The sequence below is a fragment of the Amphiprion ocellaris genome, chromosome 16 (assembly GCF_022539595.1).
Source record: "Amphiprion ocellaris isolate individual 3 ecotype Okinawa chromosome 16, ASM2253959v1, whole genome shotgun sequence".
Taxonomy (NCBI): Eukaryota; Metazoa; Chordata; class Actinopteri; family Pomacentridae; genus Amphiprion; species Amphiprion ocellaris.
Window position 1 is genome coordinate 960,635 of NC_072781.1, and position 23,578 is coordinate 984,212.

General features: G+C 38.5%; 1 protein-coding gene across 3 annotated transcripts in view; it reads right to left on the minus strand.

The window, feature by feature from the left end:
• Window positions 1-6: 6 nt before the first annotated feature.
• Window positions 7-23,578, minus strand: part of LOC111571898 (uncharacterized) — an 87,472-nt gene continuing 63,900 nt past the window's right edge. For 2 of the 3 annotated variants that reach the window (XM_023275317.3, XM_023275308.3), the window contains one exon: window positions 13,644-18,891. In XM_023275317.3, the coding sequence (XP_023131085.1) occupies window positions 18,733-18,891 (159 nt within the window). In that variant the 3' untranslated portion in view covers window positions 13,644-18,732. Of the gene's footprint in view, window positions 480-13,643; window positions 18,892-23,578 lie in introns of those variants that run through there. The other variant, XM_055018339.1, reaches the window with a different exon arrangement.

Here is a 23,578-nt window from a genome sequence, read left to right on the forward strand (position 1 = left end):
TGGATTTGCTGCAGCTGAGTTGTGTCTTTATCTTGGCTGTAGTGAGTCTTTAGAGGTTTTTGGTCAGACACATTCTGTATTCTTGTTTGTGAACCAACGTTGTCCAGAAGGTAAGAGTTCCTGTCCTGATTCTCTGTTCTCAGAGGTTCTCTGGTAGGCTGCAGGACACTTTAGTGTTTGGGTTGTGCTAGTTTGGTTTTTGTATGGTTTCATTTGGACGACTATCTTGAGGCCCCTCCATGTGGTTTAGTGAGGTTTTCTGGAACAGTTCTAAAAAGCAACCTGCAGCAGAAGAGACTTTGAGAGTTTTTAGGAAGTTCTGGAGAGCAGACTTTAGAGCAGCAGAAACATTTGTCAGCAGTTTGAGCAGGAGAAGGTGAGCTTCAGAGTAGAAATGAGACGGAAACCTTCTTGATCCGTGTGGTGAGGTCCTGTACCAAGAGTTTGAGCAGGTTGTGAAGAGTCTGTAGTTCTTTAGTCTGAAAGCACAAGAAGAGTTGACTCATTAAAGGAGAAAACAGGAGATATTGTTGCTTCTTCTGTCGCTCTGCAGTTTCCAGTTTCCTTAGACTGAATATCAAGTTTATATTTTAAATGATTTACCATCTGAGCCCAAGAAGACTTCAATAAACTCCCTCCATCCCCTGGACACAACATATTTTATTACCATGTTAAATCTTTTTTTTTTTTTTTTTTTTTTTAATGTTTTTGAGTTTTGATCCTAGTTTCAGCATAGTTTTTTTTCTCTTTTCCTGTTTAGTTTTGTCAGCTGTGTAAAAGGTGCTAAACAAATAAAGTTGAATTGATAAACTGAATAATTGATTAACTCATGATTGTGACAACAGAAGTATTTTTGTTGTGATTTAAGGGTTTGTTTCATTTTCAAGGTTGGGGTTAAAATCTTGACAGAAAAAGAAGATTAAAGAAATAAACTATATTTTAAAAAAAAACAATTAAATCACAGGGAAAAAGCGTTTAATACAATAAAACTTTTTAAAAGAAAATTGAACATTAAATTATATTAAACAAAGTATTTAATTAGATAATTAAACAGAAGATACAAAACATGTAATTATGAAATTAAACAAAAATATTAAAAATTACAGATAAAATATTTTCCATAATTAAACATTTAAAAAAATACAATTAAACAAGAAGAATATTAAACATTTTAAAAAATGCAAAACATTTAATTAGATTATTAAACCTTTAAAAAGACAAAACATTTAATTAAAAAAATTTAATGTTTAATTAGAAAATTACATCTTAAAGACAATAAAACTTCAAATAGGAATTAAACGGAAAATACAATGAAGCATTTAAAAAGAAAATTAATCATTAAAAGGTGGTAAAACATTTAAAAAGAAAAACCTTGAAGATTTAATCAGAACATTAAATATTGGGAAAGGGAAAAAAACTCAAACAAGCCAATAAAACATTTGAAAAAACAATTAAACATTAAAAAGACAAAACATTTGGAAATCAAATCAGACATTAGAAAAGAATAAAAGGTGAGAAAAGAGCAAAACTAAACATTTAAGAAGAATCAAACTAAAGACAAAACATTTGAAAAGACACCAGTTAGACTTTAGAAGATCAAACTAAACAGAAGAGACAATAAAAGGATGAAAAAGAGCAAAAACAGATAAAGGTCTTGAAGCGTTTTCTAGACTGGAATGAAAATATCAAGTTGTTTCTTCAAACATTTCCTCTTTCTATGTTCTTGGTTTGATTGTGGACAGATTTACTAAGAACTCATTTCAGAAAACTGCTTTCCAGATAAAGTCGACTAGTAGTGGAAGGCATCGATCAAACTAATGTTACCTTCTGATCTCCACAAACTTTACTGTTCAGTGAAGAGAATCAAAGTTTGTTGAGGATTTCTAAAAAACCCACAGGTGAAGGTCTGAAAAGAACAAAGATGGATGGTCTAAATGTGAAATCAAGACTCATGGTCACAAGTTTTAAGCTTCTGTTAACCAGAAAGTTCAAACTAACAGAGAAGTACTGAGAAACTTTTAAAACTTCAGTCCTCAGAGTGTCTGAAGGTTCAAACTAACAGAGAAGTACTGAGAAACTTTTAAAATTTCAGTCCTCAGACTGTCGAAAGGTTCAAACTAATCGAGAACTGCTCAGGAACTTCTAAGATTTCAGTCCTCAGACTGTCGAAAGGTTCAAACTAACAGAGAAGTACTCAGGAACTTGGAAGATTTCAGTCCTTGGACTGTCTGAAGGTTCAAACTAACAGAGAACTACTGTGGGACTTAGAAAATTTCAGCTCTCAGACTGTGTGGAAGCTCAGGTCCTGAGGCTCGGGAGGTCTGGGGGCTTTGGAAAGTCTTGGAACTGAAGGTTCCACCCTCCAGCACAAAGGCTGAAGTCCAACCCCCTGAGAAAAACGGTCGAGTTGAGAACCAAGTTTAAAAAAAACTCGAAAACGACAAAAAATAGATGATAAATGCGCAAAAAAAAGAAGAATTAGTATCTGAGCGAGTAGCTCAGGGGATAAGAAGACGGACTACCAAGTGGAAGGTCGCAGGTTCAAGACCCGCCACTGGCAGTTTTGTTTCTTTGTCTTTGTCAGGATATTGAGAAAATTTAAGAAGTGTCTGGTCTTGAACCAGCGACCTGCAGCTCCATAGGCAAATCCTTAACTCACTGAGCTACAGATCAGACAAAAAGAAATAAATTCGTCGTCCCTTTGGCATCGTAGTTCCTGAAGTGACCACGTGGGCAGAGCCAAGGCGGAGTCTGGGTGGAGTCAGGGCGGAGAGTAGGCGGGGAGGTGGGTGGCGGCCTCCCCCCTCTACTCCCCCACCTCCCCCCACCACACACCACACCTTCCCCCGCCCGACGAGTTCTTCGAGTCTCCACGAGTTCTTCGAGTCTCCACAGGTTTTCCCGAGTTTCTGGAGTTTCCACCAGGTCAGAGGCAGAACAAGTTGTCATGAAGAGGTGTTGAGGTCGGCCTGGATGGACTGACTTTTTACAGTGACTAGAAGGAAGATGACTAGAAGAGCAGGTCTTTAACCACCATCCATAAAATCCATGGGGTCGGCTCCAGAGAAATGAAGGGACGTGAACTTTTATCAACCTCCATCCAGATCTTCAACTTCATATCTTTACTTGTACATTTTTAGCACCACAAACCTTTAGTATCACACCTTATTATCATTTATTAGGACTTTAATAGAATCCACCAGCAGATTTAGTTTTTGTTGACAAACTTTATTCTTTTCATCGTGGGACTGCAGTATTTAAAACTTCCTTCTATTTGGACTCATGTTTATTAGTTTTAGTGGAGAAACTTATTTTATTTGTCAATTAGTCTCTTAAAAACCAAGTAATAAATTGGATTAGTCAAGAGGTTTAAATTTCTTACTTTGTCATATTTTAAATATGACAAAAAATATAAAGTGTCTTGAGACAATTTGACCTGTATTTGGTGTTATATGAATAAAACTGAATTTAAATTGTATGTATCTTGTAATGTTGGAGTAATTTAGCCATATATGTTGGAAAACACATTTTCTTTGTCCATTAATCTGTTGATTGTTTTCTCCACTAATTCATTTCTTGTTTTGGTTTATAAAATGTCAAACCCAAATATATTCAGTTTACTGTCATAAAAACCAAAAAGATTTACATTCATGATGCAGGAATCAGACAGTTTTTCACTTTTTATCTTAGTTTAGTCAGAAAGATAGTTGATAATGTGTGAATTGTTGCAGCTTGTGAGCCGTAAAAGGTTTTAATCTTTGGGGCCGAGTGTCAGAAAACATTTAGAAACCAACATCAACAAAACACTCAACAAACATTTGAACATCATTAAAGGGAAATCCAACTTTTGCATGACAATGTCTAATTGCAGGACATTTATTTCCAACGTAAATGTGTGATATTCATTCTCTGGAGCTTTCTCTTCACATCGTCTTCCACCTGGACTGGTTTGGTCGGGAGCATGTGCAACAAACATTTGAAAAACTGCACTTTAACATCAATGAATGACACTGAAGTTTAATCTCTACATAAATGAGACTGAGTCTGGATGTGCTGCTCTGTCATTAACTCCTAAGTTTAGGGAAAGTTCAAACAAAAGAGGACAGTTCAGATCAAACTTGAGAATGAGCTTATTTTGAACTAACATCTCAGACTTTCTGAGCTTCAGCACCTCTAGCAAGATATTTTAACAACAAGCAACTCAAGAGATCCAGAAGTTGGAGAGAGTTAGCTTTAGCTGAGCCAAAGAACATGTGGGATGCTAACCTAGCAAACATTTCAGACTTTTCTCTGTGAATTCTGAGAAATAATTTCCTATTTAATGACAGAGCTACACATCTTAACGCAGTCTTATTAAAACAGACTCTAATTCAGTGTCATCCATCCATATTAAAGTGCACTTACCCAAAATGTTTGTTGCATGAGCTCCAACAAAACCTGTCCAGGTAGAAGGCCACTTTGACAAACAGGAAGTGGAAGATTCCAAGCAGATTTATAGAAGGGGGAACCAAACTGTACTAAGTGTGGTCGAGTATAAAGGGGTGTTTTGTGGGTTTTTAAGGCTGATAATGATTATTAGTGAGACATTTGGAGTAGATATTCATTTGCAGTAAATGAAAGTATTTAAAATCTTGGAGTTAAACTTAGAAGAACACAAACTAACAGAAAACTTTGTTGATATGTTTTTGTTTTGTTTACAGATGTTAAGTTAAAGGAGTTTTATTCGTGACGTATAACCAATCAAATCACTCCAGAAGACAGAGTGACCACAGGTAGATAAAGGTTCAGAGCCAAAGTAACACCATTTATAAATGTATTTATTACCGTAAATCAGTAAAAAATAAAATACTGCTAATTAGTAAATCAGTCAGCCCACAATTACTACAATTCTACAATGTATGTCTCTTTGCTTTGACTTGTTATTTGTACAATATACGATGTATATGATGGCATTTATTCATACCAAAGGCTATACTATGATGTTTTCTAAGAGACATACGATGCTACTCTGGTTGTTCTGGCTCTGGGCAGCTGCACTCCTCCTCTGTTGTTTTCTGGATTGTACTCAGCTGCATGCCTTCGTCCACCCGGCCTCCGTTGACTCGTCCCACCTGCCGTCTCTGGAGCTGAAGCTGGATTGGAACAGACCAAAGTACAGTCCAATCACGATGCCAGCTGCCTCTCAAAAGGCTCCTTCATCTGGCAGGTGGCAGCACTTCTTCTGAGGGGAAGCTGAGCTGCCCAGCAGAACTTTGGAGATGTGTTCCAGTGGTTGGTGGATGTGTGGGGAGATAGAGAGGGACCTTTGAATAGTTCACAAAGAAAAACAGGGAACCCATTGATAGTTTTAGTTTAGGCTGCTACTGCGGTGTGTTTTTGGGTTTTAAGAGGTGAACAGGAAGAGTTTTTTTTCATATTGATTATCTTTTACTTTGCTCCTGGTTGGAATGCCCATCAATGTCAACATGAAGTTCACTTTTAGTTCTGTTTATTTATTTTTATTTTACTAACACCCATTTCTTTTTAACCCCCTCACATGTTGTGTTGTTGTAAACTTACTCTTTCAAATAAATTCTTGTCTAACCCTCTGGAAACCAGCGTTTGGACTGTTTTTGTGTTGCTCCTCACCTACTGACAGCTGTGGACTAAAGGCTATACTGTGACGTTTTTAGAGCGACATGCTATACTATGATGTTTGTTGGGCAACACGCTATACTATAGGCTTTTTTAATTGACATATTACTGTGACGTTTTTTGTTTTAGTTTTTTTGTTGTTTTTTAGCAACATATAAGAATTTGAACAGTCTTAAAAGTTACTATACTTTTACTTGTGCAATGAAATTATTATTCTATGGCATTTTTTAGACGACATATTATACTCTGATGTTTTCTTGAATTTACATACTATTTTGACAATATACTGCACTATGACATTTTTTGAACCACATATCATACATGACAGTTTTAGGCAACATCCTATCATTTTGTGCTTTTTGAACCACATAATAATCTATGGGCTGCACAGTGGCGTAGTGGTTAGCACTTTCGCCTTGCAGCAAGAAGGTCCCTGGTTCACGTCCCGGCTTTCCCGGGATCTTTCTGCATGGAGTTTGAATGTTCTCCCTGTGCATGCGTGGGTTTTCTCCGGGTACTCCGGCTTCCTCCCACAGTCCAAAAATATGCTGAGGTTGATTGATTATTCTAAATTGCCCGTAGGTGTGAATGTGTGAGTGCTTGTTTGTCTATATATGTAGCCCTGCGACAGACTGGCGACCTGTCTAGGGTGTCCCCTGCCTTCGCCCGAGTCAGCTGGGATAGGCTCCAGCCCCCCCGCGACCCTAGTGAGGATTAAGCGGTGTATAGATAATGGATGGATGGATGGATAATAATCTATGTTTTGTTTTTTTTTCCTTGCCAACATGCTGTACTATGAACTACAGGCCATACTATGTTATTCTTGAGTAAAGCATACTATACTTTGACATTTTCTGAACTACATCCTATACTATGGCGTTATACACAGAGTGCTTTGGTTACATGTTGATTTATAATCTAGATTTTTTTCTGTTTTGTTTTTTGACGGGATTACCACAGGCCTGACTGTGAACACCGTCGACACCCACCTCAGGGAGACGCTGCCTAAGATCTCAAGGCTGCTTGGTCGTGGTCTTTCTGGCACGTACTCTTCCAAGATGAGCCGGGAAGTTTAACACTGATGGAATGACACCAGGTCTAAGCCGACAAACTTCCACTTCCTCCTCAACCCATAGTCTCTGGGAAACCTACATGGAGTAAGAAAAGTAGACAGAGAAGTAATTAAGTCTGTACACAACATATTAAAAAGAAATCATGCTAATAAATTAGTAGTATAACCTTGTTTAGTAACATTTCAATTATTTGAGAGCAGTCCTAAAGAACTACCTGTAATCCTAATCATAAAATGGGTTTGGAGGAAGAACATAGATGGTAATCTGGATATATATGAGTTAGGCTTTATAACTACTATTGGTAGTATTGGTGGTAGTAATAGTAATGTGACTACTACTAGTAGTAGTGGTAGTACTCACTACTGCTGCTGATACTGGCATTGCTACTACAACTTGTAATACTATTACAAATGCTGATACTACTTCTACGACTCTAACAGCTGTTTATACTACTACTGCTGCTTGTACTTTTAGTATTACTACTACTGCTTGTACAACTATACTACAGCTACTATTAATCGTCTGGTATTTGGTTGTCAAGCTGCTAGCTCGCCTTAGCGTTTTGCTTGTGGCTAACTAGTTAGCTCTCATAGACTGGAAGCTCTCAACAAGATTTCATAATGAAAAAAGAGCCAAAAACTATTCTTACCTATGAAAAGTCATTCCAAGTTTCCTTGTCTCAATTGTACGACGCAGTGTGTAACTGTATGCAGCACAGTGAGCCGGCATACTTGTTGTTTCCGTTTTCACGCCGTCTACATCAACGGAATGCACTGAAACTTTGCCCCCACTAGCTTTGCCTCGCTGTAGCACGCAGCTCAAAGGGGCGTGTCCTATCTACTCATTCATATCTATGAGAACAACGGTAGCTGCACATAAGGATGCCTGACGTTGATTAGCTGCGTAAATACCATTATATACAGTCTATGGTAAATACGTATGTGAATCGCATCATTGGCTGCAGCAGCCAGTCACCGGTCACTCACTGACTCACATTGAAAAATAGCACAGAATGAATTGTTACCTGTTTATTTTAGGGCTGGGACTTTAACGTGTTAATTCCGATCAATTAATTACAGCGAAAACAACGCGTTAAAAATAATAATGCAATTAATTGCACCCTCCTCAGTTCCCTCATTTCTGGCACACCAGTAACTCTGATGAACACTCCAGCCCAGTAGGTGGCAGTAATGAACCTAAAGTCTGTTTGTAGCCATGAAGAAGAAGCACAGGAAGCACTGAGTGAAGTCAGGCACTGGTGAACAGTGAAGGAAGATGAGATTGAACTTGTTGGACAGAAAGTTTCCTTTTAAAAATCTTCCTGATGGCAGCTTGGATAAAAGCCTGGTTGTGTGTAAATTGTACAACAAAGAGTTTTCTGATCACTGCATCACTTCAAGCCGACGGTATCACCTCAATGTAAAACATGTTGCTGTTAGCACCAGCGCTAACGTTAGCTACGAGTCATGCTAACGGCTAACAGTGTAGCCATCCCATAATAGACCACTTTTCTAGACAGAGCTTGAGTTTACAGAAAGTCTTCAAATGTTGAATAAAATCGCTATAATTGCACTTAGATTTGCAGTAATCTGTGAATGTAGCAGACAGATGAAAAATGCAGATAAATAGAAATGAAACATTTTTGTGGTTTAAATTTTTACTCCGTCGAGGCTCTGCCTCCTTGTAGGAGGAATAACCTAAACAACAAAAATATCTCTTTTAATAACTTCATTATAAACTTTTTGTTTATAAAAAAAATTACATAAATAAAAATTAATATTCCTATAAAAAGAACCATCAAAATTCCACCATTTATCAGACCCAGAAAAGATGAAAACAGAATGAATCTCTGAATTTTCAACTTTCTGTAGCTCCTTGAACTACTTATGCTGATTTTATGTGCCATACAGTGGAAAAAACAACTAAATTCAGGCTTTAAGTCATCAAAATCACTTTTTCTATATGTCCCATTTTCCTTTTTTAAAATAAATTTTAAATTATAAACACGTATATGTCTATTCATTGATTCAACTGTCAACCACAATTTTATTTGAATTGAAAATCTTCACTTATTGTCTCAAATATTGCTATTTGACAGAACTGCAATTATTGCGATTAATTAATTACAACGCCTGTAATTAATTCGATAAAAAAAAATTTAATCGCGTCCCACCACTAGTTTATTTTATTTACAATTTAGGTTGGATTTGTTTTTTTGTGCGCAGCGCAGTTTCTGTGCGCAGAGACCGTGTCAGCAGTGCACAATTGCGCACGCGTGCAGCTTAGAGGGAACAGTGTTTGCATCCTGTTGTTGTTACTGGAGAAGTATGAGCTGCATGTTCTCCTGGCAAAGGCTGATGTTATATTTTCTGCTTCTGTAACTACGTCAGGGTCCACATGCAGCCGAAAATTGGACAGTACAGAATATGTAGATGTGTGTTACTGAGCTTGTGTGGAATGGAGTCCTCCTGGCGAACACCTGCAGGCAAGGAAATGATTCACTAGGGTCCACATGACATACATTTTGTCATCTCCCTTATCAAGTCTACCAATGTCTGCAAACATCCACAAATTGCTCAAAATGTGTGTCCCTGCTAACACTCCGTGTTGCGACTATACCACAAAGGCAATAGTGCGAATGCTCAGCAGTGGCGTGCATGCAGTGGATTGCTCCAACTGGACTCCTGCAGGTTAGACAAGAAGTTTTAAAAGCAGTGTCAGGCCAGTGTTATACTTTCTGAGCCTACAAATACACAGGGTCCATGTTAGGTAAATGTCGTCATCTCCCCCAGCTCACGAGTCTTCGAAGACTGTTCTGCACACAAAACTCATGCAGCAACTACATTAAAAGTGCAGTAGTGTACATGCATGGACTAGGCAGATCCAACCTACTGTGCATGTATGGAATGGAGTCTTCCAGGTGGACTCCTGCAGACTAGACTAGTATAACAACTACATGTCTGTGAGTGTCACCAGCTGTCCATGCACACGTTCACACCAAAATATTCTGAAGGTTTAAGGCTGGTGTTGTATTTGCTGTATCCACAAGTGTGCAAGGGTTTGCTCCAGTCCAAACATTTTGTTTCCTGCCAAGAGAGTCCACACGGAGCCCTCTAAACAGGTTCACATGAAGCTCAGAATTGGACTCCTGCAGAATAGAAAAGTAGTTTTAAAAGTAGTGTTATGCCAGTTATCCTTTCTGGTGGGATGTAAATTTTGTCATCTTTCCAAGTCCATGATAGTCAAATGTCTAGTCTACATGTCGCCCAAAATCTGTGACTTTGTGTGATTGCGCTACAAGGGAAGTACGGTAGCCCACATGCCCACAAAAAATGTTCAAAGATTTCCCAAAAATGTTGAAAATGTGGACATCAGAAGTTTCACTGTGAAAATATTTTTTTTTTCCCACATTTTCAAACTTTAAACCGGGTCAATTTTGACCCGCAGGACGACACGAAGGTTAAAGTGCCTTCAGATAACTATTCATACTGTTTATTTCTGTTAGTTGTGCAAATTTGGTTAATCTATTATCCTTGGGTCAACTTCTGTCGTTTTAAAACTCAAAGAATCATTTCTGATTACAATAAATTAAGTACTATGAGCAATAAATGCATCATTTTGATACATTCAGCGTATAAAACATGATTTTACAGACACTATAGTATAATATAGCTTAAAAAAATCACAGTTTTTCTCCACACTGAGTGCTTATATTTGCTCTCTTTACTTTTATTTCTTGTGTCCTTGCTCTGGTGAAGTCATTGTTCTTGTGCAGGCTGTTGTCTAAGTAAAGGATTTGAATACTTTCCCCTCCGGCTCACGTTTCACATGCACAGCACTCAATAGAGGAAGAGAATAGCCTGGAGGTCTGTGACCACAGCATCCTGAATATGTCTCCTCTCGGCCTCCACTCGGCAAACACACAGCAGACTGAGCTGTTAGCTGTCAGTGTGTTGAGACTGAAAGGTAACAGTAAGGAAACTAAGTGCACACCTGGTTCCTGCTGCTGGGTTTAACGCGGTAGCTGATGGTAGCTTGGAGGAGACAGATGTTGGTTGCAATCAACCCATAGAAAACCACAAAGTGCAGCCATGTTTAAAAGCACTTCCTATGTAATCATGGTGTCAGAGCTGCTGCTGCTGAAAGATCATCGTCAAATAGATTTTAATTGCTGGGACGGCTCCTTACATGTTGTATCATGATGAGCAGCTGCGTGGGAAAAAACACGTTCACGTCATCAGACTCAAAATTCAAAGACAGAAATGTGGAATTTCTGACGTTGAAGATCTGTGTCTGGTGATATCATGAGTTTAGCGGTGCATTATTCTATATTAATACAATAGTTTCCAAACACAAGTACAACTGAATGACCACAAACATGCTGAACTGACGATACTAAATCATTAGTCATCGAATGAATCAGCAACAGTTCAGCAGAAGCCGCCCTTAAGGCCTGACTGGGAGGCGTCAGCAGCCAGATTTTCCAGGATGCTAACTCAGCCATGTAGACATGTGTAGGTACAGGAGAAGTGGAAGTAAAGTACCATGATGCCATCATGTATGAGTGGGAATATTAGCAACATAAGACAAGACCATGTAGCATCTGAACTTTTGGACGGATTTTAATAGTAAGAGTTATTTTGGACAATTTTTTGTCTTTTTAAGATTGCTAAGTCGTTTTGGACAAGTTTTGAGTCATTTTGGAAAATTTAGGATGTTTTAAGCTCTTTTGGACAAATTTCAAGTCATTGTGAACAATTTCTGACTCATTTTCACTGAGAATGTAGACAGGCTTGTGTCATTTCATGAAAACTTTTAGGAATTTTGGATAAATTTCCAGTCAGTACGTTGGTATACCTACAGGCCTTCACGGTGCCATCTATAAATGCCATCTCCCCAACACTTTTTGCATTCATACAACCGCATGTCATCAACTACCACCTTCATGCTTCACTGTTAGTACTATGTGTTCACTGTGGTCATGGATTCACCTGGTTGTTGGATTTGTTGGGTTTCTCTCTCTAATATACAGTTCTAAAGTCTTGACCTTACAGTGTGAAGTGCCCTGAGGTTACTTAGGTTATGAATTGGTGCTTTATATCTCGAGGAAATTCTTTTTTTGTGAATGTTTGTTTGGTCACTCACTGAATGAGGCTTTAAGCTTTATTCATGCCCTGAGTTTTATGTAAATAATGTCTTTAGACTAGGTAGGTAGGTAGGTAGGTAGATAGATAGATAGATAGATAGATAGATAGATAGACTACAGATAGATAGATAGATAGATAGATAGATAGATAGATAGATAGATAGATAGATAGACTACAGATAGATAGATAGATAGATAGATAGATAGATAGATAGATAGATAGATAGATAGATAGATAGATAGATAGATAGATAGATAGATAGATAGATAGATAGATAGATAGACTACAGATAGATAGATAGATAGATAGATAGATAGATAGATAGACTACAGATAGATAGATAGATAGATAGATAGATAGATAGATAGATAGATAGATGATAGATAGATAGATAGATAGATAGATAGATAGATAGATAGATAGATGATAGATAGATAGATAGATAGATAGATAGATAGATAGATAGATAGATAGATAGATAGATAGATAGACTACAGATAGACTACAGATAGATAGATAGATAGATAGATAGATAGATGATAGATAGATAGATAGATAGATAGATAGATAGATAGATAGATAGATAGATAGATAGATAGATAGATAGATAGATAGATAGATAGATAGATAGATAGATAGATACATAGATAGATAGATACATAGATACATAGATAGATTGATCAATCTTTGTGCTGTAGCAAAAAAAATAATTATATAATTTGGTTTTAGTTGCACTTAAACTAAAACAAAGCTGCTGCATGAAAGTAAATTAATCTTTTTATTCTCACCTTAAAACCACAAAGGATTAAACGGTTACTTCTCTGTTTTTCTGCAGATGGAGGAATCCACCCTGCTGGACTGCTGCTCTGAATCACAAACGCATACATGTGTGAATGTGTGTGTTTGTGTGCGACCGAGTGTATGTGTGTCAATGAGTTCTGTGTGTGTGTGTGTGTGTGTGTGTGTGTGTGTGTGTGTGTGTGTGTGTGTATGTGTAGGACATATAATTATCTGAGCATGCGTGTATGTCAAGTTGTGGAAGGCACCGTACTTTCCTGCAGATGTGCACACGCACACGCACACACACACACACACACACACACACACGCTAAACAGGACAAGAGAAAGAAAAAATGAAAGGCTGCTTCAGATAGTTATTCAGATGAACGGAAGTAACTGTCCTCATTTCACCCAAAATTAACTTTTGTACCTTCAAAGTACAACAACCTGAAATAAATTTCATTTGAATAAATCCATAAAATATTTTTGTATTTGCTTCTGTAATGACTTCAAGTTTTTTCCCCTGAAAGGTCTGCATTGTAAGCACATCCTTCACTAGAACTAGGAGAACAATAAATTAAAGGTATTTCATTTCTGCTCTATTGGATGTGTTTGTAATGTTCAGACACTCTACTTCAAGGGTTTGTTCATAAATTTTCAAGTCTCCCTTTAAACAATATTGTGCATCCAGATAGAGAAAATCCAAAGTACTCCAGTTGTGTAAAAATATATGCAAAAGTTTGTTAGTTAAGGTAATATAACATTTTAGCTGTCTGAGTTTGGCAAACCAAGTTAGCATTTCCTGAAGTTACGCTCCTTTTAGAAGAAAATTAACATTTTTTATTACATTTTTTATGCCACTGCAGAAAGATTTTATAGTTTTACCTCAGTAAAACTATAAAACCATTATCTTATCAGCAAAGTTTATTTCAAGCAACAAATCTAATGCGAAACCATATTAATGCAACATTTCAGTGCTTTTGATGACAAATAAACACACTGAACAACAAACTGTTTATTCTGTTTAATGTAAAAAGATGTTAAAGCATTTTACAGCAATCAGAAGCCATTCATTATTAATTCATTATTACAATATTTTCAGTGTACAATAACATTATAAACAAAAAAAAAGGACATGTTGCTACAGTTGTACTGGGTCACTTGGAGTCGTTTGGGTTAGTTTGTTTCAGTTTCTGCACAAACTGACTCCAACACGAGTTTCTTTATACAACATTGGCAGCGAAAGCACAACACACCACAGTGTCTCTGGCTCCCCTTCATGTGTTTACATATTTAACAGTTCAAACTTTTCTTTAGATTTTCCTGCTAAAACGATCATGTGGAAAAGTGATTATAGAATAAATTGTTGGCTTTTTGATACATTTGCAAACATAATTCTCTTAGAAACAGTGGCTTTACTTAAACACAGGACATAAAGGTGACATTTTGTGTCGCTTTGAGAATTGGAATACATTTTTTAACAACTCTGTATTTATCACAATTTGTGGGGTGAAAAGTGCAAAGTACCAAATTCAACCCTCTGCTGCTCTCTTTTCTATCGACATGTTTGGCCTTCCAGGGGGAAAAAAACTGTTGTGGATGTCTAGCAGGAGATTTAGATCAGATTAAAAATGACTCACTCCAGAAAATTCATTCAAAGGGAGGCTGTTCCTTACAAAAAAAATGTCCAAAAACACCAGAATCTAATCACAGGATCTACAGGTGAATCTGCAAGTGTTGGTGTCCAAGTGCACGCGTCTACAATCACAAAGATATTGCACAATTTGTTTGTTAGGCATATCAGGAAAAAGGGCCTTTCTGTTCAAAAATAACACAACACACTGCAGGTAAAGACAACAATAAAGTCTGGACCACGGATCACAGATAGAGCGGCTTAAACACAGTAACAGTCGGCATGTTTGGCAGCTTTAGAGGAGAAGAACCGGAAACGCCATGTTTTAGAGTTGCAGTTCGTCTGCATCTTATCAAAATATTGTGAATCCATAAGCTGAAGGGGATTTTTCAGCGGGATAATGACCTTAAACACGCCACAAAATCTGTCTAGAAATGGCTCAGAAAGAGGAAATTAAATTTACTAAGTGGTCCAGTAACAGCTAAAGTTTGCATCCCAAATTTGAGATGTTGTGAGGGGAAACAAGGAACAATACAACCCTCAAACATCTTTCAGTTTTGCAGGATGAGTGGTCAAAAATTCAGCAAGTCACCATGAGAAACTGGTGGACAAGGAGTTATTACTGCTAATAAGAGCAGAACATTTGTTTTTTTCTCTTTAAAGTTAATACTCCTTAACATGCAGACTCTGTGTCACAGAAAATCAAGCATTAGCTTATTTAAACGTTTCAAAAAAAGCCAATAATTTCCAACTCACTTTCCCACATGATGGTAGAAAATCGACTTTGAATGATGCTCCTGTTTTACCGACGCTAAAAGCCCAAACAAATACAAAATGGCATTTTGCTAAAGCAGCTCCAGCAGTGTTGATGCGAGTCAGTAAAACCCTGAATGTCCCACAAGTGTTGCTGAGCTCTAACACCTCCAAACGACAGGCGGGGATCGAGCACATCACCAGGTTTCCATATCAGTTTCAGAAGTTGGTAATTCACCTCTCGGTTTCCTCCCCTGCCATCTCTCTCCTCTCACACTCCGGCTGTAATACAGTACTTCAAAATGAGGTTGTAGGTTTCACATGGCACAATATCAGAAAGTCAGCGTGCAGTCACAGCTCTCAGTGTCACAGCGGAGGAAAGTTGCATGATATGTGAAGGATAAGACATACAGAAACAGAGAGTAGTGTGATACAGCGTGGTCGAAAATAAACCTGGATATGATGACACAAGTTTAACTCTTTGGATTGTGGTGTTTTTTTGTTTTTTTTTACAGGAGGGGCACATATGGCTGCTGGAAATACTAAATTGAGCTTTGTGGGTGGGTGAAGTCTCTTTTTAGTTATTTTTACATCTCTTAGTGGTCATTTTGTGTTTTTCATGGTATGTATCCATCCATTAAGCCGTACTGGCGGCATTTATGACTCGACACGTGACTTATGTAACACTGCTGTCAGAGATGGATCATTTTTAAGGATCTCCGCTCACTTTATCTGCTGCCAGTAATCCCCCAAATCTGTACATTATTCCTCCGTGAACAAACGTCAACACCCTAATCCATCACATCATCGCAGGAAGAAGTCTGAAAATGAAACTGTTGCGACCGAGCAGATACTTTAACACCGTTAAAACATGAGATTACACAGATGACGGAGGAGCTGAAATGCTTCTGCAGGGGTGATGAATGGAGGGATCGCTCTTAATCGCTGCTGCGTCGCTGTTGACACAACTGTGCAAACATCCAAGCACGGTAACGTATGTTTGATTATTGATTGTGTTACAACAGGCTTCCATTTACAGTTCTTGTCTGGTTAACCTCACAGGGAGTTCAGCAACAGCGATGGAAATATTTTATGACCATAAAATGACAAATTACATTCACATTTTTTTTCCAGTTGGGTTGAAACAGAAACTGTTTATCTGATGTGATTTTGTAATTATTGGAACCAATGAAAGAAACACATAATAATGGCACAGAATTCCACTTGTACCACCTAAAACAACCCAGAAAACAAGACTTTTGCACAGTTCTCTTTGGTCAATGTTCATATTATTCATGGACTTTAAAAATGTTTAGTTACACGGCAAAGATCGAGGAACATGTTGTGCATTTTTACTTAAGGGAGGTGGGGAAGTTCATTTTTTCATCTCTTGAGTCCTTTTTCTCAATTTAAAAAGTCACAATCTCATTACTGCCCCCTGTGGCCACAAAGGAGAACAGTGGGAACCACGTGTCGTAAAAAATCAAAACCTAGACGAAGAAAAAAAAGGTAAGATATATTCTTTGCCGAAGAATTTCCAATTCTTAAAAAGACTTCAGTGGCTGCTCAATTTGCTTAACGAACATTTTATTAACTTCTCCATCTCCAATAAACTCAAGCACACAGTTGATTCCCCAGGTTCTCATGTTGTAAATGCACTCTTGGTCGTATGAAATGCTTTAGTTGAATCTTTTCTCGTATGATTTTCATCTACAACAGTACATTCAAAAAGCGAACATCGTTTAAGGTTGACAAAGTGAAGTTATGTATCTCCAAATCAGAAAACATACAGATATTTGTGCATACAAATGAACAATTATTTCATTTTTTTGTTGTTGCATAAAAGGTTTCCAGAATGTACTGAGCTCTTTATCTTTCTGTCATTGCTGCAGTTCAGGTTTAATCAGGTGTAACATGTATTTTAGTAATCATGACAAAACTGGCCTACTTCTGGTAATTTCTTACACAAGAGAGTTCAACGAGCATAAAGAGCTCAAAGATAAGAAAAACTGGGCTTAATGTGAACCCTGTATCGCCACTGTTTGCTGTGTTACTGTTGGCTAACCAGCGAGTGACAAACGCCTCTTTGACTGCATTATTCAGTGTTTGGTTTGTGTCCAGAAATCTGAGTGTTTAATGACCTGGCAGGCGTGAGGAGACTTGGCCGGGTCTGAATCACTGAGCTCATAAACGGATAACGTGACCTGGTCAACAAACTACTTGCCGCCTACATTCACTCTGGCTGCTGATGGCAAAACCAGAAGCTCAAACAAAGACCAGCAGAAGACAGTACGGCTTGATCAGTTATTGTAGGAAAACTCTTTGAATATTAATGTCAATGAGTTGCAGAATGAGTAAACAAGACAGAGAGAAATGACACTACTTACTGGTTTGAATGACTGACGTGGTTTTGCTGTTGATTTTGTTCATCTACATCACTCTGCTGATTGGGAAGCTTAGTAACAGTTACTCAAAGGTTATTATTGCATTAACAAGCGGAGCAATCAGCTCCTGCTTTTGGTTTTTAACGTGCAAAATCTTCATTTTAATGCTGAACACAACTTGAGCAAAGATGGAACCTGTTAATGCTTTCAGATATCCATATAAATAGGTAGTATTTGGAGGTAAAACCAATTCTGATGTTACTGTAACTACAGTAGGTTGGTAATGACTTACTATTCATGAGATAGGAGTTTTTTAAATGGTTAACTGAATGAAAATCTGGAAAATCTGCTTAGGCAGGTTGAGTTTAGGCATTAACCGGTCATACTGTCTACTGTGTACCAAATGGTGTTTAACATGGTGCATAGAAATCAAGAAATACAGGGATAAAGGGTGCATTTTCTATCATATATATGATTTTAAAACCAACACAAATTCAAAGAAATGTATTTAAAAACCCTACAGGCTTGGTGCATCTACTTATTTCTGTGGAACTTTAGCTGTACAAGCAAAATCCATGTCATTCCATGATCTCTTGAGCAAATACCTGTGTTAAATAATACCCAAATTAGCAGGACTTTTTGCATTTCTGTGGCTAAAAACGCTGGTGTGCAGATAATTCACATCAATTTACAAAGCAGGCATAAGCAGATATGCATTTCATGGTAACAAAATGTAGAGTAGTTTGGGAACACTGTGGTAAAAACGTCGGATAATAACGCAAACTTTGGTCCAGTAGGTTCCCACACAGGTCATGAGTCTGTTGCAAGCTGGATTCAAACCTGACTTGAGTGCAGTTGTGATGTGAAACCGTCAGAGGGAAACTTTGCAGACTGGACCCACATAATTTAACAACCCTGGGTCTGCGGAGTTGATCACCCGGGGGACTCATAATCTCTGTACAACAAAAACCTTACAAAGAAGCTAGAAAAGTAAACAAGAAACTGTACAAGGCACATTTGAATTTCCACAGGCGTCATTTTGCGGAGGCATATTTAGGTGACACGACCGCCCCCACGCTAAAAAAGGAGTGCAAAATCTCGCCTCTTTGGTTGTATCACAAAGGCTCAGAGGCCGTGAAGGAAAAACAGCGGTGCAAAAACTCAAATCCCAGCATTTTAGAATTCCTTCCAAAAACCAAAAGTCCAAAGTCGGCCGGGAAAGCGGGAGAAATAAAGGTCCCAAAAACGAAAAAGAAGCATCTAGACTGGACAGATCCAAAAACATACATATTTCAGAACATTGCTACGTCTGCTGGGTTTTCCAAAGGCTAAACCTGAGAGTGATCCTGGCTGTTCGTACTGCCTTGCAAGTATATTATCCGTCCCAGCAGGAGGAGCAGGAAGCCGACGCAGAGCACAGTGACGGGCTCCTGGTGGATGTTTGGGATCAAGTTGAGATAAATCCCAGGACGTCTGCCTGCCGCCCTCTGGAACAGTAAGACAAGAAGAGGTGTCAAACTAGTAATGACAAATACGTTAGAAATAGAGTGCCAGTACCAAAACGTAAAGAAAAATCCATTTCTCAAACTGCTACTCTTATCAAACTTTAAGATTGTAATTCAAGCTTCTTGATATCAGCTGTTGGGTGCTAAAAAAAAAACACAAAGATTATGGAAATGTCAGCATTAGCTAACTTTTTAGTTTTCCTGCTGACTCATTTGAGAATAAAATTCTGTTTATGAGGGTCTAACATATTCAGCTGATGTGAAAATGAACACACAACATTGCATCAGGCCTGGTAGTACAAGTATGAAATGAAAAAAGTGAGATCAGACTCTTATTTTATTCACAACCGCCTGCTTTGATTCGACAGACAAGCAAGAAGTTTGCTGGAGGGTAAACTTCCTCATTTGCTTAACAGGTGAAAAAGTTAGTTTTTTTGTTTTATTTGTCAATCTTTAGCTGAACATTTCATTTCTGAGAACAGCATGTCCAGTCTGTAAGATAGTTCACGTTCGCATTAATCATCTGTACTGGCATTTGCGTAGTTTCACAAAATGTTCTGCTTTGATATACATCGGATGTTCACGTAAACACCCTCGAATCGCTTGATGTTTGAAAATCAAAGGGGCACACATACTGTATGTTTACATCCACAGGAAGCAGGTAAGTATAGTTCTCAACATCCTGCCGCAACTCTCTTTCTACTTTCTCAGTCTCCAGGTGTGAGTGCATGTTTGGATGCACACGCGTGTTTCTACGTATGTCTTGGCTGTTGACTCTTTATAGTTGCATTTTAATGTGGAGGAAAATACTAATAGAAAAAGAAACATGCAAAGAGCGATGTAATGACAGCTGACACGCTCCTCTTAGTGCAACAATCCATGACGCCCTGTTAATCATCATTAAACCGTCAGCGCTCGGCTCATTCTGCTACTGCATTCCTGTGCGCCGCTAACCAGACAGCTACGCCGCTACCGGATGCCGCTAGTGCTGTCAGCATTTCAACAGCCCTATTTATTGACCCTGACTCCCTGCTGAGTGGAACTCCATGCTTCCTTGTCAAAGCAGAGATGGTGAACATTAATACTGAACATATTCTTTGTTGATAGAATAAACTGATAGGCTAACTGAAATGTCGTGGTGAGGTATTAAAGGGTAGATTTAGTGCTGCTCATCCATAGAGGAGACTTGCAGATGATGCTTCAAAAACATTGCATCCTACATTTCCCATGATGCAATTCAATAGCATGTTCCATTTCCCTTTATTCTTCAAACTCAATGAGTCACATTTTAAGCTAATGTTTCAAATCTCATAGCAAACTTAAGATAACCTGGACGACGCTACCTCTCAAGAGTCACAAAAGATCTTCTACAGCTGTATCCTCACCCCGACTGGTCAGTGCAGACGTCTGCCTTCCCTGAGCCTGGTTCTGCTCGAGGTTTCTTTCAGTTAAAGTACAAATTGTTGGATTTGTTGGGTTTCTCTCTACAATTAATATTGTAAGGCCTTGACCTTACTATTGGAAGAGCCCTGAACAGACTTTTGCTGTGAATTAGTGCCATCTAAATAACACTGTTCAGTTGACTGAGTCGAACATTCAGAGGGAGATTGTTACTGATGGAACACTGCTTGAACTAATCACTTCATAAACTACTCCCTGAATCATGTCGGAGAAGAGAGGTGACACTAGCTCTAGGGACACATTCATGGATTATGACATTACCAGCTTGACTTTGCCATGATTTTTTCCCTTAAAACTCGGGAGACTCATCGAAGAGCAGGGAAAGCTGAGTTTGGTTAGGTTCATGCTGGACTGTCCAAGGTGTTGAAACTTCTGACAAAATTACCAAAATTCACTGGCAGTGTATAGCATCTTTCTCATGAAACATTTCACCATCTTCAAGCAGTCAGCTGCACTCATAAGTGAAATCACCTGCTGTCGTTTTATTTACTTGAGTTGCTTCACATCGTATGACTCAGCTCAACTCTTTCCTGTCTTTTGCTGTTTCTCTGCAGTCATTCAGACAAACTTGGCAGGGTGTTGAGTGAAACAGGTGTTTTCACTATTCCTGCAGTTGACAGCTCTATGCCTTGGCCTTGATCTATTGCTCCAACAGCAGCGGCTTCTCCCCAATAAGAAATCTGCCTGCTCAATAGAAGAGAAATGACATTTCCCATGGGTGAATGTGCTCCAGGAAAAAAAAAGCACTCTCCAGAAACAACAACGTTCCTTTTACCAAGGAAAGAGGATCTTCATCAGGGATCTGAAACCAAAAGACACTTCTAATAACTGTAAGAAAAACTCAACTTCTCCAACTCAAACAAATTTTCTTGCTCATATTTTGAGGCTAGCTAATTAACATACGCTCCCTATTCGTTCCAGTTCAAGCCTTCATAATGCATGAAGAGCTCCGGTAAAAGCAAAGTAACAGCTCATACTGGCAGCTAACAGGTGTGAATATGAAATAGAGTTACAAAAAAGCAACTATTGCTCCGATAATGAAGTGTTTGTTTTTCAAAGGAAACCTTATGCTCTGACTGAAGCACTCACAGGTACAACTAAGGAATTTACAAGAGCAAGAATGATTCTTTCTGCTGGAAGATGGGCGTCCTGTTTTGGCATTGAGCCCTGTAAATACAGCCCGGCCGGATGGACTGTACAATGCCATCCAGACATCGACTGGCACAGAATAAGCCTCCTGCTCTGGGGCCAGATTGCACTCTGAAAAACAGGATCCTGAGCGAGAGGGGAATATCAAAGCTGTGTGGTTTGATTCGAAAAATGAGCCAAAAACCACAGAAACCCCTAATGCCAGAGGAGGAAGCAGGTGAGGGGAAGACTAGTTAACCCTGTAATGAATCACAGACTGCTTTGAATTCTGTTTCTGACTCTGACCAAGTCAAACACACAGGGCAGAGATGAACAAAGAGCTGCCAGGATACTAATTTAGACAAGATTTGACCCTGAAGACACCATTTTGACAAGCTGAAGACTTGTAGTGAAAGATGCCAAAGCTGGAAAAGGCAATAGACCTACTTAGAAGCAAAGTAGCTGAACTCCAGCTAGTGTTTTGACCCTAAACTGACCTGTACAAACTCAAACACATGACAGGCACATCCCATGTTAATCCAGACTTAGATATCACAAACCTCCGTGAGGCACATCTGGAAAAACCATTTACTTTTTTCTTCTTTGGATTCTTTCCCCCAGTAATCATCACCTTATGAACTTTCTAACTTTGAGTCAATATTTGACAAGACAACAGCGTAGGAAGCAGCTGATCAACGCAGCGCTGGAAGAGAGATTTCTCTGCAGCTAAACCTGAGCCCGGATTTCGAGGGGCTGCTGTGTTTTATCAGTGAAGTGAAGAGCAAACTCTCCTCATGTCAATTTTTTGGTAATTTGTTTTTATCTCAACAACCTGTAAGTCTGCTATCATCATATATCAGGACTCGTGCCGCTGTTGCAGCTCAACCAGTAATTTAGAACCAGATTTATGTTCTCAGGTTTCACCACTTTTGGCCTTTAGAGATGTTATTAAGCTTTCTTGTTGTGGAAACACCAACATTATTGTTATTAGTGTTGATCTGCTTGCAGCAGTGTTTACCATATTGCACATTAGAGATCTGTCTCTCCTCAAAGCAGCTTTAGAAGACAGACACAAGGTTTGTGGTTTTAAAGTTGGCAGAGTTGCAGCGCTCTTTCCTCACCTCAACAACCGCTGTAATGAATCGACTGTCAAGATGGTCTCTAGTTTGCAGAGTGACGGAAGGGATTGTGCTGGCAGATTTATGAGTCTCAAGACGCAGAGCAACCTCACTGATAGCTTGTTTGACTATTACATGTTTGATTTTATGGTCTACTGACATCTAGATACCCCCTAGATACCATTAAAGTAGAATAATCTGCTCTTAAATGATTCTACACGTCCGCATTTTGAGGTTTATCACAGTCACAACAGCCAAAATCTGAGAAGTTCTACAGGAACAATTTGGATTTACAGCACATGAGAAATGCCCAGATGAGTGAGAGTATTATACATGTCAGTTTAACTACAGATTTTAGGACCCTCAGGGCAAAATGTCACCAGATCATGTTCCCACATCCAAGTATATGGTGCTCTGCAGTCATGGCAAGCAGCTAATGAAAGCTGAGAAAGTGTCAATAACAGTGTAACAGGAGGATGTGGTGTACCTGGGAGGAGCTGAGAGTTTTTCTATGTGGTTTAAAACTTTTACATCTGACCAACTTGTACATATGTGTGTCTAAAACCACCTCTCACTGTTTAACTCTGGTGCAGATTAAGTGTATTTACAAATGGATTAATTTAATGACTCATTATCAGATAGTTGCATGATAGCGCTCAGAGTTTCTTTAGTATTCAAAGGAATAGTTTGGAGACATAGATATCAGCTTCACATCTACTAGCTTAGAGTCAAATCTTCCAAAATGCAGTTATCGGCACCTCCAGAACTCACATCAACATGTTGTTTCTTCTTCTTTTTATTCCAAGTACAAACTGTAATATCGAAACAGGTTTCAGTAAATCAAGAGATCTGGAAATACAAATAATCATCTCAGATTTTGAACACCGCGTTGACAATAGGGCCGGCCTGTTATTTGGACGATTGCTCGTATTTCACAGTCAGGATGAGAGGTTTGATTTCCA